Genomic DNA, 16725 nt, shown 5'->3' with positions numbered 1-16725 from the left:
ATCTTTCTTTGCAGTTCTCTTAGCATTTATATATTGTTTTGGTATCTCTTTCACAGAGTCACATAAGACAACCTATGCACACCACACACATGTGTGTGTGTGTTCTGTAGAAGAATATTGCCAGCAGTTAAACTAATGTGCTGTTGACATTTTATAATCCTTGAGGCTTGAAGAGTTTCAAAGAAGTAGGAGTAATGGTCAATATAGGAATAATCTTGGACAACATTTTTCTTAGAGTAATATCAGCAACATTCTTCGGATGCTCCACCATACCTATTCAGACTGCATTAGTCTTCAAAGACCTTGGTTGGATGTCTGGATTAGATATTTGTTTGTTTCATCACAACAACTGGAAATGTACCATTTAAGTGTGCCATTACAGAGCATTAAGGGTTTATTCCAATAGCCTTGCCCCAGGTGAATGCGTCAACAATTCAGAATTGTGGAGCATGACGTCAAATTACTTTTTCACATGCAACATTATTTCTGGCTCTCCCTTCCCGAAACAGCTGTTCCAATGTGGCATGCCTTGGGAGGATAGCTCAGGGGCAACGTGCTCGCCTTGGAAGCAAGACATTGCAGAGCAACACAGGCTCGAATCCTGATCCCACGTTTAGAAACCACTTGTTGGTATTAAGCGTGTTACAAAAACCTATTATAATTATGTAATCAAAGTTATTTGTGTTCATATTTTTATACACTTGAAACTAGCACACCATTGTGCAAGATTTTGAGAGGATTTCCTAAAATTGCCTGATACAACAGAGGCAAGTAACCATAACTTTACAAAGGAATATACACTAACCTTCATTTATATGTAGTTGTCTGGAGCATGATGACATGAGTTTGAAGCTTTGAAATGTAAATGTTGTACCGGTGGCAGAAAGTATGCAGGTAAAGCAGTTGCATATATTGGCAAGATCCTTATTGAATTATGTTTTGAGTCCAATGATTTTTTGTTTCTTAAAATCTCTTTTTGCACCATAAGGACACCATGTTAAACTTGGAGAGTGATTAGGCGTACAGTACTTTTCAACAATTTAAATGAATCTGCTGTGTAAATCCTTAATTTACTTGCAAGTGGTATTTATAGTTTGCTTCCAACTATTAAAAACTGGAAGATGTACTCTTACTGTTTTATCAAAACCTGTAAGCATATTGTAGACATTTGCAGGGGTCCTTTTTGGACAAAGCTTGGAAAATGTTCTCCATTAAAATGCTAATACATTCGTCTTTGGGATGTATCCGTCACAACATATAAGCATTTGTAAATGTTATATCTGAAAGGCATTACGAGTAAACAAAGTGTCTGTCAGAGAGAGACACACATCAGGTGTAAAAGAAAGCAAGAGTAAACATGTGAAGGGAGAGCAAGAATACACAAAAAGAGCAAACGACAATGATAAGCCTTCCTTTCCAAGAGCGCTATTCACAAAAATATACTTCATACATGCTCATATCTGGTATCTGAATAAATACTTTTCTTTCAAACACCCAAAGAAACACGATCTGTTTTGTGCAGAGGGTCGGAGTCGGCAGAATACATCGACTCTAGTGGAAACTTCAGTTGACCAGTCACAAATGGATTCCACTGGATTAATTTTGAGGCATATTGGTTTTTGGACATTGGGCTGAATTTGTCTATTAGAACAAACATGTACAATTCTATTGGCCAAACAAAAAGAGCAAATATAATCAACATATGCAAAAAACGACTTCAAGAGGCTACTGGAAGTTCCTCCGTGGACGGTGACTAGGTGTCCAACGCATATATGCCTTCAAAACAATCCAGTAGAACCCGTTTGTAACTTGTCCACTGCAATTCAAGTCAGGAGATTAACGAATGAATGTTACATCAATGGAATGAATGATAATGCTTCATTATTTAACTCTTCCTTTCCTTTCTCACATCCTTATCTTGGTCTCCCAAAGGTATGCAGTTTGGCTCAAAGAAAAAGGGCGTCTTTCTTTCTTAAATCACGCAATTAATTTATGATGCAAAGCTACACTGATTTGACCTGCTCTCCGATATGTTTCAGAAAGTTTGTTAATTTTTTAAAGCATAACAAAATTAAACCATGACACCCAATAAACACGCTTGTGGTCAGCTTTTTGCTAGGTTTGCTCTGGAAGCAGAAGTCACAGTAAAGTCAATAACACATTGATAAAGAAATAGAGGGCACCTTCATCAGTTTGAACCAGTTAATTCAACTCTAACATCAGACATCTGCAGAAATAGCTGTTTTAATAAAAGTAATGTCAACATGCATACCAAATGTAACCAACCGCCTTCAATGTAACAAGCAGAACATTATTGTTAACAGCATTTTGAACCTATGGATCCAAATGACAGACAAATATGAATGTTCTTGTTGTGTCTCAACTTTGCTTCTTTGCAAATCTTTATTTTTGTTATTGTTTCTTGGCATAGAAAAGGTTTCATGGAGAAACAACCATAGTTCACTACCGAAGAGGGTCCATACGGTAGCCAGTTTGATCTCTGTGTAATGCACAGGTCGTGGACTGAAAACAGGTGACTGGAACCGGACACATGGAGCAGGCCAACTGAATGCCAGACCTCGTTGCATCATTTCATCCATCGTATAATCATGGGCAACTATGATTTTAGCAGAAGTGGTTTATAGATGTGAAATCAGTGTGAAAGATTGATCACAGTGCAAAATTTCCACCCACCCACCAGGTTTCTCCTGAGTTTTTGTCTTTAATCAAAGGTTATATTAAAAATATATAGGCTTTATTCTTTCCAGTGTACTCTTCTCATCCAGACTAGGCAGACTAAAAAGATTTAAGGCTGCAGTTTTGTTTTAGAAGGACCTGTTACACACATGTACCAAGATAGTCATATTTTTGCACCGGGCATTTAAAAATCCACAAGGAAATGACCTTAGTAGTTAAAAGTGCTTTTTGCTAACCTCACCTAGACGTTAAAGGGCTTCTAATGGCTTGTCTTCTTGCTCTCCATTATTTACAATGGTTGTGGATCAAGCGTTTTCACAAAGTGCGATGTTTATATGTAAATAGCTTGGCTGGTCTATGACAATGGTTTTCTGTTGGGTTTACCTTGTGCAGGTGGCCAAGTTTGAGAACATCTGGAACAAGGCAGTCGGACTGCTAACTATAGTTTCATGGTTTCTGTGATAATATTGGCTCTGAAAATATCCACTTAAAATAAATCAGTGATTAGAGTTACTTCCAAAATGTGGGCTAAACAAAGGGTATCCAGTGCGGTACATGAGTGTGTGGGAGAGGTGGGGATGTGAGTAACAGCCGGATTTAGGGTGCATGTATTTTAATTGGTAATTATACACACAAAGCTGTTATTTTTATAATTTTAAAATTATAGACTGAAGCTTTAACATTGTTATAGTCTACATTTGTGTTCCATATATTTGTAGTGGATATTTACACAGTTGATATTATCATTTAGAGCCTAATTTCGCAAATTGTTTAATGTAATTCTGTACAAACTGCTTACTTCCTCTTCAACTCAACGCTATGGGTTCAACTCACTTTGCAACTTCCCAGACCAGAGGGATGTTATATTCTTGTCCAACCCTAAGAGCAAGAAAGATTTACCCTTTAAATTCCTGATCACCAACGATGATACTCCGAATGGGGTCTCAGTGGACAACATGATGCCTATTTGAGATTTTTAAATGCATTATTACCCAATCTTAACCCCCCTCCACCCTACAACCTCAGAGAGGAGCCTAAGACCTGGCTTTTATTCCAACCTAGATGTTGCAGGGAGACAGCCTTGGCAGCATCCCATCTGCCTGCTTTCCCTTGCTCATATCTACCCTAGAGCTGTGTGTTTTGGTGCAACCTTTGCCTTGACCTTCGGAATAATGACATCATTAATTTGCTATGATCATTTTCATGATGTAATGTCTGCTTCTGCAATTGCACATTTCAATAATGCAGAATGTGAAATATAACTTCTGAAATGTTCCTCAATGGTTCCATATTCCCACACAAATGTGCCTGGTTGCCCTCCACTGGGGCCAATCCTGGTGTGGGATTCTACGCCCATTGACAGCCTAACTAGTAATGTTGATTTTTACTGTGCAATGAACAATGCCACATATGAGCCAGACCTACCACAGGCTCTTTTTTGCGCATACCAAATAGGCATTGGACCCAACCATTTTGACTTGATAAGACCTAGGGCAGGATTCAAATCAATCGTCTGAAAGAGGGTAGGTTTACAACCATCTGACAAACCAGGTTTCTGTGCCACAGTGTAATCATCTCGTTTGATTGAATGGAAATTTAACTTTCCAGTTGATGTTATCATTCCTAATTCTGATGGTTCATCTAGTACTACGTGACCTCAATCTTTGACAGATAAAGGTACAAAGCACAGGGAGATAGAGTGGTTTGACCAGGAATCACACAAGTTGGTCAGGTGTGAGAGCCAGGCTAAAAACGTAGTTCTCTTGGATCCACCAATGACAATCAAACTCCTAGATGCGTATTTTACATTCGGATATCGTATTGAACAGCGTAATGACCTGGCATGAGAACGTACTTGTAATAGGTGACAGCATGTTCTGCAACCCATGCTATCCTAGAATCTCCTGCTTTTCAACTAGAGGGCTTCAAATAGCCATGAATTGCTCTTCAGATGATATTGTAATGAGAGGTTGGTTTCGTAAACGGGTCACAGTATTGGGGTGATACTATCATAGTTCTTCCCCTTTTGGCCCCATGCTTTACTATATGGCTTTATTCAAATCTGCACATTAATTTGTGAGGAAAAAAGTGAGGTACTCTGAAGAAGAAGGTTGTGTGCTGAAGGAACCAGATATATCTTAAATAAAATCTCAAACAAATAAATTGGTTGTATACACTGAATATCAGAATGGAAATGCCTACTAAATGTTTCTTTTTTTTGCATCCCATTATTTCTAGACATATTTATCTAAACCAACATTAATTACACATCTATGTACATTATTTAGACTTTTTTTTTCTTTTGTACATGCTGGGTTTATTACTAAATATTTAAGAGAAAATAATTATATATGTCATATGTACAACATCTTGTCGAATTGCAGAGCCTTCTGCTTAGCGTGGCCTTAAAGCTGCAATGCCCATATTCTGTAGGAACACTCTCCCTCTCAGGGGGCTTTACAGGAAAAACCTGATGGCAAGACTGACTGCAGGGGTGGGCAACAGCCGGTCATTTTCCTGTCTCAGTACCCCTATCGATTAAACCTTGAAACTAACTTTTCTACGACAATCCTGAGCCCAAGAACACATGCACCCATCCGTTGCACTCCACATTGGTTGGACGTTTATACGATCTAGGAATCACCTGTAAGAAAGAGCGACCAATACTGACGGTCCCACTCAATTCCCAAATCCCTTGATAACGGGCAAGAGGACGTTGCACTCTACACCCGTTTCTCTTGTTTGGCAAACATCAGAAGTGCTGTGATGTTTTCCCGATCCCGTCCTACACTTTGGATTCATTCTCAATGTTGGCCACGTCTCCATTCCTTTCAGTTTGGTCGGTGTGGATCTTCGGGGCCTCTTCCGTTACCAACTCTGTGTGCTGGTCCAATTTGCTTGACACAGACCAACTCAAAGGCATCTCTGCCCGGCTGGTCAACTCCGCTAGATCTCTGGCACTGAAGGACGGTGTATTGGTCTCGTAGGTGTCATGGAAGCTGTTGTAGTCAACTTCATAAAAGCCGTCCTCCAGCGTGAGCACTGGCGTGAAACGATGGCCCCACATGATCTCCGAGGCAACGTAAGAGCTTCGAGCCTGGCAGGTCATGCCTAGGGAAAGAGACGGAAAACGTTAGCACACAACAAATGCTCATGTTGGATTTACAAATCAGACTATCAGACTAGGCTGGTTAGCGCATCAAACATTAGAATCCACTCAAGTTTTTAGAATGATCAAAAAATAGAAACATATTAAGGAAAAGTTCCTTTAACACAATCAGCAGGCGCCACACTGTGAACTTCATCTATCTTCATTTGCCATAAGGCCTGACGGAACTATGTGATCACTGCAAATCTACAACGCCAAAGCTGAAAATGTCGAATTTCTTTTTCCCAAACATTTCTCTGCAATTATATTCCAGGCGGAGACCCCCCCCCCATCGCCCTATACTCTCCTTGTATGTTTTATAAGCATACCCCACACCCCCACATATTGTTGCGTGCATTTCGAAATCCGACATTTTCAGATTCGACATTTTTACCTTCTCAGTGATGACCTGATCACAGGCCTGACTGATTGCGGCTCTTTGTCTTCTGTTGTGGTCCACCACCCTGGGGGAAATACACATGCTACTGTATGGTGGGTTAAGGTCTGGTCAAATCAATTGTCATTGTACTACAGCTATAACATCCAAGTGAGACAATTCACTGCCCCAGGAAAATTAGCTCGTTAGGTTTGCTCTAGGGAAAGGTGTACAGGAGCGTTTGGTGTGTTTTCGTTGTTTTGCACGTCTGCATGTCAACGTGTAGTTTTGAGTTTGGGTAAGGGTATTGGGGGGTGATAGGTGGCAGGTATTTTTTTATTTTTTTGTAATTTTTTTTTTATTTGTGTTTGCTCCACAAGGAACTTTACAAAGGTTCGTGTTATTGTGATTCTTGGGTTACTAAGGGCGTCAGCACAGCATTTTCATAGTTTCTTGTATGATCTTCAAAGTGGCAATTTGCCATGTGGGTCTGTCACCTCCAATCAATCTGTGCCACCATTTATCAGCATCAAAGTATCTATGAGTCCAAAGGTGGTCGAGGTAGGCCGATCTTATTGGCCGATTTTTTGGACAGAACAGGAGTAAGTGACGAATAGTTTCCTTGTCGGCGCCACAGAAACGACATTCACTTGAGTCCGAAATGCCTCTAATCTGGCAAATCTCGTTGGTTTCAATTAAGTTTAATCTTACCCTGAGTAGGTAGTTTCTGGAAGCTCTGCTTGGGAATTTTTTGATGTACCTCTGAAGTTCGTTTATTTTGCACAGTGTTTGCGGTAGATGAGGTAAGAGTTTGTTTGCTGCTGCTTCCTCTTGTGTTTGTGACCAGTCGAGGTTTTTCAGTTTTTCAGGCACTCTGACCGGATTTAAGATCAGGTCGTCTTCTGAGCAGGCCACTGAGCTCAGTAAGGATTTATTTTCCTTTTTCCAACTCGTTAGCATTCCCAATTTGCCTGCTTGCATTTCGTCTCCTATTAGTGTGTAGATTTCTTGTCCGTCTTGGATAATGCACTTGCGATAAAGAAGGATTGAATTGATGTTTATTGTGCCTACTAGCGAGAGGAGACTCAGTTTGCGTCGAATTGCCGGCATTGAAGTTGAATTTGGTAGAGACAGAACTGACCTCCAAAAGTATCCTTCGAGCTTTGACCAAAGTTTTTTTGGGATCGATGGCATTGCTTCTGCATCGTATGTAATTGGTGGCACCACTATTTTCTTGTCAAATTCGATTGCTGGTATTGTTGATAATTTTTCAAATTTCAAGTCTATTACTTTGCCTTGTGCAGCTAATTTTTTTATTTTCGTTGTCAGCACTTCTTGCATTGCACTTTCTTATCGGGAGCTGTCAATGGTTACACCTAAATATTTAAACTCTTGTTTTTTCTATCTCTGTGTCTTCTAGGTACCATTTGTATTTGTCAGCTCTTCTTGACGAGGACTCCAGAATCAGTATTTTAGTTTTATCTTTATTGATTTGCAAGTGGTTCTCTGCTATGTATCGGAGTAAGCTTGTTAACTGTCTCTGGAGTCCTATCTGGGTTTGATTGAAAAGGATGAGGTCGTCGGCATACATGAGTCGGCTGATTACTCCCTTTGCCAGTTTTGGAGGAAATGTTCTGGTGACGTCCTCTGTTTCGCCAAGGTCGCCCATGTATGCTAGAAACAGCGCTGGTGCAACAGGGCGCCCTTGTTTGACCCCTCTTCCGGTGGGGATTTCTGCTGAAAGATGGCCTTGAGCAGTTAGGCACACCTTAAGGGTGGTGTTTGTGTGCAAAGCTTTTAATGGCAGAAGGATCTCAGTGGGACATTTCCATCTTTCGAGTTTTGACCAAAGACGCGACCTGTCCACCAGGTCAAATGCTTGGGAGAGGTCAATAAAGGCCACAAATATTCTTGTTTTCCGCTCTAAGACCTTGCTCTCTAGGGTGCTGATGATTAGGATGTTGGCGGTCGTGCCCACATTTTTTTTAATCCTCTCTGAAATTTGTCGTAGCATGGGGCTGATTTGGCCCATGTTTGGAATCTTTTCAGCAGTAGGGCTCCAAAGACCTTTCCGATGCAGTCCAAAAGTGCTATTGGACGAAAGTTTGCCGGATCGCCCACATCCCCCTTCTTGTAGATAGGAACAATAGTTGCCTTGGTCCATGATGGTGGAATAGATTTTAAGTTGGCACATCTCACAAAGATCTTTTTTAGGAGGTTTGACCACCTTTTTAAGGTCCATGTTGGAGATCCCATCTGGGCCTGCCGCTCGAGAGCTTTTTAGTTTTTTTAGGAGCTCAAAAATTTCTTTTTGATCATCGAGAAGAAGCCATCTTGAACGATCCTTTTCTATTGGACCGCAGTCCGCCTTTGTTGGTGGTTCAAAGAGGGTAGTAAAGTGATCAATCCATTTCTGCTCCTCCATGGAGTTAATGATGGAGTTTTTCCTCAATGGTGTTATGGATTTTATGAGCAAAAAGAATTCCTTTGATTTGTTGCCGCAGATTGCTTTCAAGATGTTTTCTGAATCTTGCTTATAGAGGAGTGCACAGTGATTTTTTACCCAGTTCCTGTAGTTTTTGGAAGCTTCTAAGATTTTGGCATCGGATTGACTGGAAGGCAATTTTTTCAACTTCCTTTTGAGTTGACGCAGTTCGCGTCTTTTTGTAGCCAGCTGAGTATTGTGGATGTGTTTGTGCGGCATACCGGGAGTTGAAGATGTTTTCTTTTTCCCTGAGAAGGCCCAGAGGAGAGGCACGTAATTTAGTTCAGGAGCTACTTTCGACTGATCTCTTTCAGAGTATCTTTGTGTCAACTTCTTAACTGCAGATGTTGTAAGTTTTAGTCGGTTTCCTTGGTTGTTTACTTCTACTTCGTAGGGGTCTTTGTTCGAGCTATTGAAAGAAGTTGACCATGTTTTTATTAGTTGGTTATGGTCACTGTCTGTGGTCTTACGCACCTTAAAGGCTGTAATCATTTCCAGGAAGGGACGGGAGATGTAAATGTAATCTATTGTAGCTCACAGCGCTCCCTGCTCCCACGTCGGTGTGCAAGCTTTATCCTTAAAAATCATGTCGAGATTTAGCATGTCTCTGGAGGTCATTAGCTTAGACCAGAATTTTCCTCTCTGGACTACTGCTGTGATTTTCGAAGCTTTTCCCTCTGTTGTGCCAGGCTTGTTTCATGTTGCGTTGAGGTCTCCACAGATTATAAGGTAGGATACCTTGCGTGTTGACTGGATTTCATCGATTGTTTCTTCCATCCTGGATATATAGGTTTTTGGATCTGTAGTTGCTGGATTCCAATAGTTGTTTATTATTGCTAATTGTGTGCTTTTTTCCTTTATGGAACCTTCCCATTCTAAGAGAACTGCCAAGGTTGATAGGTTTGACAGCAAAATATCTTTGATTTTCAGGCCTATCCCATTTCTGCAGGCCATGAGTAGGCCCGAAGATGGTCGGCCTAACTGGCCTTTTTTTGCTGGAGCCAGAATCAGGTCATAACCATCCAAGATTGGTTTGTTAATTAGCCAGGTTTCTTGTAAGCAGGTCACATCACATGATGCTAGATCTGCGTCTCCCCTCATTGTCAAGTGGAGGTGTCCTCGGGTGTTCCAAGAGCAGAGTTGTAATACACTGGGAGTACGGTCGGCTGGCGTTGAGTCTCTGTCAGTGCTCTGCCGACCTTCAAATTGCTATTTATTGTATTTTATTGATAGTGCTTTTGGAAGCCATGACCAAATTCCCTGAGGCTTTTCTTTTGAGTGTGTATTTTCTGATGATCTATTTGCTTCTAAGGTGTCTTTTAGCGGCCTGCTGGATGTTTGCTTTTTTGGAGAAGCTTTTTTGGTTGATTTGCATACATTTCTATTAGAGTTTGTGCCTCTGTTTTTTTCTTTTTTTAAGTCCCTTTCACTCCTTATAGGAGATTTCACAGAGTCTTGCTGGATTCTGGAAAGTACGGCAGAGTGTGTTTTATTTCTACTTTTGTCAATTATAAAATTGGTACCTTTCTCATTTTGTTTCAATCTAATGGTTGTCAGTGTGTTAGAGTAGTCCTTGGGTTTGTCTCTGGAAGAGGCTCAGCGTAGGGGCCTTGGAAGAGCATTGGTCCTTGTTTCACTGTGTTCGCTGATAGGCGTCGATTTACTTGTCACCATGTAACCATATTTTAGTAATTCATCTGCCTCTTTGAAAATTCGAATCTGAGTCTTCTTTGATAAGATGTACAGATAGGTTTTAGCTCTTCGGTTGGAGTGGTATGGGTCCACTATTTTCAGGTCTTCTGATTTAATCTGTCTGAGTGCTGGAATGAAACTGAACAGAGTTAGAACTCTTCTTCTGTTGAGGTTGATTTCATCTCGGTTTTCAACACATTGTTCTATTTTTAAAGTCCAGACTGACTTTTCGGTAGAAGATCATTGGTCGTGATAAGTTGTAGTCTTGGATTTGTAGTGTATGGTCCAAGATTGGGCTTTTTCCCGGGCTTGGTGTTCTTTTGGGCTGGTTTGTTTTTGGGCCCTTGAAGCACTTTTTCTTGAATATCTGTCCCTTTCTCTACACATTTGGCAATGACCTGATTCTGCGGATCTGTAAGTTGGCGAGCAAGAGTTTGTTCTTGAGGAAAACTATACTTTTCTTTGGCCCACATTAGCTGATTTGCTTTTTGGGGTATGATGAAGCGTTTTTCTTTGTTCTTCCATAGTATAGAAGAGGGAGCTCTTTGATTTTAGAGACGGAGAAGGGGAGGGCGCCTTCTCCTCAGGATGATCATTTCTGATGGACAAGCTGTTTATCGAGTCATTGTCAAGGTGTTCGCTGATGTTCATTAGTTCATTGTTGGTGAGAAACTCTTCTGTTGTTTTTGCGGAGTGTTGGGTCTTTTTTACATTGGCAATCTTGAAAACAAGAGTAAGGTCTTGAAGGGTAGAGGTACGACCCCTTTTAGTTAAACACTTCTTTAGCAGCTGTTGTGAGGGTACAATTTCTGTCTTGTCAGTTTTTTCGGCCGACTTTTCGGTTTGTGCAAGAAATATCGGGTAAGCCCGATCTTTGTCATTGTGTTTTGATCTATTTTGGATGTTTCTAGGTGGTGTGTCTTCACTGATTTGTACAACTTCACTTTGATCACAGGTCACAACCTCAATCAATGGGTCAGTCGGAGGCTCCCTGTCCTCTGTGAGATCTGTCGAAGATGAAGTTGGATGAGGTTGTGTTTGAGTAGCATGAGAGACCATTTCTTGTTTTTGTGAAGTTCCAAGATTTGGTTTGTCCTTTGGAGGTGTAAGATTTGATATAGTCTTCTAGAAAGATCAGCTTGGTATGCGTCATTGCCTGTATGGTGGTATGATCTTTCAGGGTGTCATTGATTGATTCATATAGCTTTGTAAATGGGGCCAAAGCTATTGTCACCGCAGACATGATGGAAAAAATGTCAGTTTTTTTTGTTTGCCGGTGTGTCATTTGGAGGTTCTTGGAGATTTTTGTGGATAGAGTTATTTAAGTGTTGCTCATTTGCTAGCGACTTTCTCGCTGGAGAATTGCTGAAGAATTCAATGGATTCACGCCTTTCCCGACTTTGTTTGCCGGTTAGAATTTCTCTCGTGTCACCCCCCCTGTAGTTGTCCTCCCGCCCTCTTTTTACTTCCATATTTATGGCTTGTTTCTGAGGTGTTAAGCAGGGACGTCATTGCTGGATTTCTACCTTCTTCAACAGCCATTTCAGGGCCATGCGGGAGATGTTGAGGATTTGGATGTCCTGTATCCTCTGTAGGCAGTGTCAAGTGGGAGGGTAGTGAGGATCTCCGATCTGAGGGATGTCCTTTGTTCAATTGAAGGTTTCCTGTGAGTAAGGTGGAAACTGAGGACCTGTCACCCAGAATGACCGGATGCTGGATAGCTGGACTTGGTGTGGAAATTTTTCGATTACCCACTGCCGGTCCGGGGATGCAGACTTGTTGCTGGGACAAGAATTTGTGAAGCTTGTTGTTTGTTTGGGGTTTTGATTTTTGTGATCGGGCCCATTAAAGAGTCTGTTTTTCTAGCTTTTTGAGGTGATTGACAAGAGGTAATTGCTTCTAATATCTCAGTGTCTGTGAGGTCCTCTTGGACGCCCCTAGCTTGAGGGGCGAAGGTGTTGGAGAAGTCTGTTACCAGGCTAGCTGCTGGCATTTTGCCCGAGTCTGGAGCCCAGATTTATTTTATTGTTTGTCTAGCCCCCGAATTTACCGTTGTACGGGACTGTGGAAGGGTCGACATTTCCTTTTTTGCAGCCTAGTTTTTGAACTCTCTTTTGTTTTATGTCGATGTTTTTTTGCCATCTTGGGAGACATGGTCTGACTCCAGTGCTGTTTCTTTTTATTTCTAGTAGTATCAAATTCAGAAGTGTTTAAGGTGTCCGTTGGCTGGGATGTGAAAGAAGGGCCGGTCTCGTGCAACTGGGACAGATTCAGAGATGTTTTATTCAGTGTCAGGGGCTGTTCGCCCGAGGTTATTTTCTCTACTTGGATTGGATTCGTATGGATAATAGCAATAGTTTTTGTTCTGTTTTCCACAATGCTTCTTAGTGGAGGCCCATTACTTGTAATGGCAGTAGATGAAGACATTGTTGTGCTGTTAGGTTGAGAACGGACGGAGCCGAATGCGTCGCTGTTGTGGGGCTTTGGGAAAACGATGTGATCTTGTTTACCCTGTTGTTTTCGATACTTTGTCCACTTTGAATTTCGCCGCTCTTCGCGGCTCCGCGGCTGTCTCGCCGAGTGCCGCCCTGCACAGGCAAACCCGTGCCCCTTCCCTTCTGCTCACTGCACCCGCCCCTCCCTCCGGAGGAACTCAGGAGCCGGAGCTGGGAGGAGGGGGAGGTGGGCGCCGGTGAGTAGCTCCTAGGTGATGCTGTGCTGGTTGGCGGCGTCCCGGGGGGCCATAGGCCTTCCCCCAAGTCTCCAGAGCCGCCGGTCAGCTGCTCCTCCATGGGACATGCTTCCAGCACAGGCAAGGCAAATTCGTCAATTTGTCCCCCCTCTCTGGGGACACGGAAATCTTTTTCATTTTTTTGCTGAAGATGCCTCGATGGTTTTGGGAGCCTGCTGAAGACGATCTTTTCAGGGAGGCGAGTTCCCGATTTGGAGCTGTGTGGGAGGGCGCGGGGGTGCGCACTGCGCAGCAGGCGGCTCTCTTCCATCTCTGGAACCGAGGCCTCTTGTTCAGTCCACTTGTTGGAGTCTGCAGCATTGGCAGCCATGACAGCCAAGACTGCAAGACTGCCACTCGTCGCCACTCCGTGTCCGCTCCGCGGAGGAGATGAAGTTTTATAGGGAAGTGAGACAGCAGTAAGGACACACCTCCAGGTGTGTAGACACAGGAAACAGACTCACGAGGTGAGTAGCAAGACTGCCACTCGTCGCCAGTCCGCGTCCGCTCCGCGGAGGAGATGAAGTTTTGTAGGGAAGTGAGACAGCAGTAAGGACACGCCTCCAGGCGTGTAGACACAGGAAACAGACTCACGAGGTGAGTAGCAAAACTGCCACTCGTCGCCATTCCATCGTGGCAGGTATTAGATGGGAGGATAGGGTGGGGGACTGCCCCATTTCTAAAAAAATGAAAAGTCGACGAGAATGGCTGCGGCAAACACTGCACGTTGAAAGAGCCACCATGTAAAACACGGTTTGGGTCTATTTGACCTAAAATATTTGACCTAATCACATTTTATAGAATTTATTTGACCTTTTTTTGGTCTAAAATGCAGGGGGAGACCTCCATAAAACCCCCTTCCACTTCCCCGCCACCCATGTATATAAATGTGACTGAAAAAGAAGTCAAAAAAATTCGATCAAATGTTTTAGCTCAAATGTTTTTAGGTCACTTATGCTAATACCTAAAATGCTGGCGGTGAAAACACGTGGACCCGTGCGTGAGGGTAGCGAGCACATCAGCTGACAATTTGCCATGTCATGTAGGAGAAGAGATGGAAAGTTAGGTTTTCAAAGGGAGTGTAACTCTGCATGAAGGGAGATAATGTGCTAAAGGAGAGAGACGGCCCTAAGTGCCAACTACCAGGCATTGGCGTATTGAGGTGGGAGTGCCTCGTCATGACCAGAGAGACTGTGCCAAACCTTGAATGCCAGCTAGATCTGAGCAAAATAACAGGGTGTGGTAGGAGCAGACCTGTCCTCAACATTAAAATGTCTGGGGGATTTCTGAGGGTTGAAGCTGGGGCAGGATCAGACTGGGCATAAAATTGTCTCGGGCACTAATGAAAAAGTGACGCACAGTTGCAAATGGCAATTAATTCCTTTTGGGGCACTGTCTGAATAGTACCCAAGCAGGAGTTTTTTGATAATGTGTGATGCAAATGGTGCATGCTAAAGAATATTTATTCAGCAACACAGGTCAAAACTACTAGCCGCAGAGTGAATTAACTCATCAAACTGGCCCAAATTGGCCAACTTTACCAAAATAAATGGCCCACACCAGCATTTTGTGTTTTTGGTCTGGCCATGGGCCTATTGCCCTACAGGCCAGCCCGACCCTGGGCTGAAGTAGGTAGAGCATTGTAAATCCTCTCTGACTGAAGGAGATGCGGGAGTCACTAGATACTTGCTGTCATCATGACAGGGGCACTTAGTCACCCTTCTCTTCCGTCTCCGCTCCGCTCCAGAGACAATGGCTTATCGCTCTACTTGCGGCCCTTTCACTGGGTTCCTCTGGCTGGATTCCCCTATTGAGCAGCTGGCAGCAAGCTGATATGGCTATGCAGGTCTAACATTCTGTGCTGGTTTCTTGCTCCTTCGTGATTCCCATACAGGGCTCCCATTGTTCACCCTTCCCGCTAGTGCCTGGATTGAGGTCATCTTGGCCACCTTCTCGTGAATCTATGCATGACCATCAGGGTGCAGGGACACATTGAGGCCTCTGGGGTCAGCAGGAGTTTCCCCCTCTTCATCTACACAGCGAGTGGAATTTTTCACTTTGACCCCCTCGGCAGGGATTACTTCCCAAAGGGCTCATCTATGCCTGGTTCTGCAGAAGGAAGGCACCTTCTGCCTTTGATATGATATGATATGGCATTTATAACGTGCCTATACACAAGTGTTTCAAGGCGCGCCGAGGCAAGGGAGGGGGAACAAAGAGAAGACAGACAACAATCCTAGTAGGCCTGGTGTCATTCAGATCGCGCAAGTGCATGGGAAGGCGGAAAGGGAAAAGTTTGTCAGGGTAGGGAGTGGGGAAAGTGCAGTACATGGGATAGTAGAATAAATAAGATGAATAAAAACGGCCAGCTGGTGGCAAGTGTAAGGTAAGTGCAGACATAAGTGCTGGTAGGTGGCCTGTAGGGATACAGAAAACAGTCCCCAGCTGCAGGGGTTGCCAGGGAGGCAGTGCAAGTGGGCAACTGGCGGGGCCTTGGCTCGAGATCAGAAAGGGTGGCCAGGTAACCAGTGCAGTTTCTGCCAGGAATTCAGCAGGCAAGAGGGGGAGAGAAAGCAAAAGCAAAGAGGAAGGTTTTGAGGTACTTCCGGAACCAGAGATGGTTCTCTGCAAGTAAGGTAAGGGGACAAGGGGTGTGAGGTTCCAGGGTCAGGACGTGGGAGATTCCTTATTCGCAATAACAGTGATATTGATATCATCTAGTGTGCCGTGCGTTAAAGTCCAGTAATTCTGAGACCTCCTCGAGGGATATGTCCCCAGATCCCGGGTTGGCTACCTTGCGAGGCAGCATTGTCCCCATAATGACATTACCAGTGTATTCAAGAATTTGTTAATGTCTTTTTTTGCTCAAACAGAAAATGGTCTTTAAAATGCCTTAGTGATGTCCAGCAACTGATTAAATGAGATTGTGAAAGAGAGAGAGGGAGCAGCATACAGAGAGGGGGAGAGAGAGAACATTAGAGAGAGAGAGGGCGAGAGAACGAAAGAGAGAGAGAAAGAGAGAGAGAGAATTAGAGATGGAAAAAGTAAGGGTACGTGTGACAGAGAGAACAAATTACTCTTGCATTTCAGTTTTGCTAATTGTGTACATCTTTAAAATCAGCTTTCAGATGTATGCTTCTCAAGGTCTTCTTGGACCACAAGAAGTTCAGGGCTCCAAGTCAAAGCAGCAAGAAGCAAATGGTGTTTGCAACTAAAACACATAAACAGGTTCATAGGAGGCTCCACCCCCCGTGTGTTGCTCCAGTAGAGAGCATTGGTGACTGGTGCAGTGGTACATGCTCGCATGGATTACACCGAGGCTTATATGAAGGCCTTCCAGGCCATCTCTTGGCCAAGCTACTAAGACTCCGCAATGCGGCAGGAACCTAGCCTGCCAGCTCATGGCCTTAGAGCCTGCCAGCTCATGACCTTAGACCCTGTCTCGGAGGCTGGAGGTTCTATCCACTGCTTGCCAAGGACAGCATCAGGATCAACACAGGATGCCCCCCTCGCTCTTACATGCCAGCTGCCTCTCGCTTCTGCTGACTTGTGCGGTAAAGTGCAACAATATATCCTCACACTACTCCTTCGGAGAC

General features: G+C 43.3%; 1 protein-coding gene across 3 annotated transcripts in view; it reads right to left on the bottom strand.

The window, feature by feature from the left end:
* Nucleotides 1-2226: 2226 nt before the first annotated feature.
* Nucleotides 2227-16725, bottom strand: part of KCNJ6 (potassium inwardly rectifying channel subfamily J member 6) — a 1845462-nt gene continuing 1830963 nt past the window's right edge. For all 3 annotated transcript variants that reach the window (XM_069636081.1, XM_069636080.1, XM_069636079.1), the window contains one exon: nt 2227-5808. In XM_069636081.1, the coding sequence (XP_069492182.1) occupies nt 5483-5808 (326 nt within the window). In that variant the 3' untranslated portion in view covers nt 2227-5482. The remainder of the gene's footprint in view (nt 5809-16725) is intronic.

This window comes from Ambystoma mexicanum, chromosome 7p, assembly GCF_040938575.1.
Source record: "Ambystoma mexicanum isolate Mex_15411 chromosome 7p, UKY_AmexF1_1, whole genome shotgun sequence".
Taxonomy (NCBI): domain Eukaryota; kingdom Metazoa; phylum Chordata; class Amphibia; order Caudata; family Ambystomatidae; genus Ambystoma; species Ambystoma mexicanum.
The sequence above is the reverse complement of the archived record's forward strand: the minus strand, read 5'-3'. Positions and strand labels throughout refer to the sequence as shown.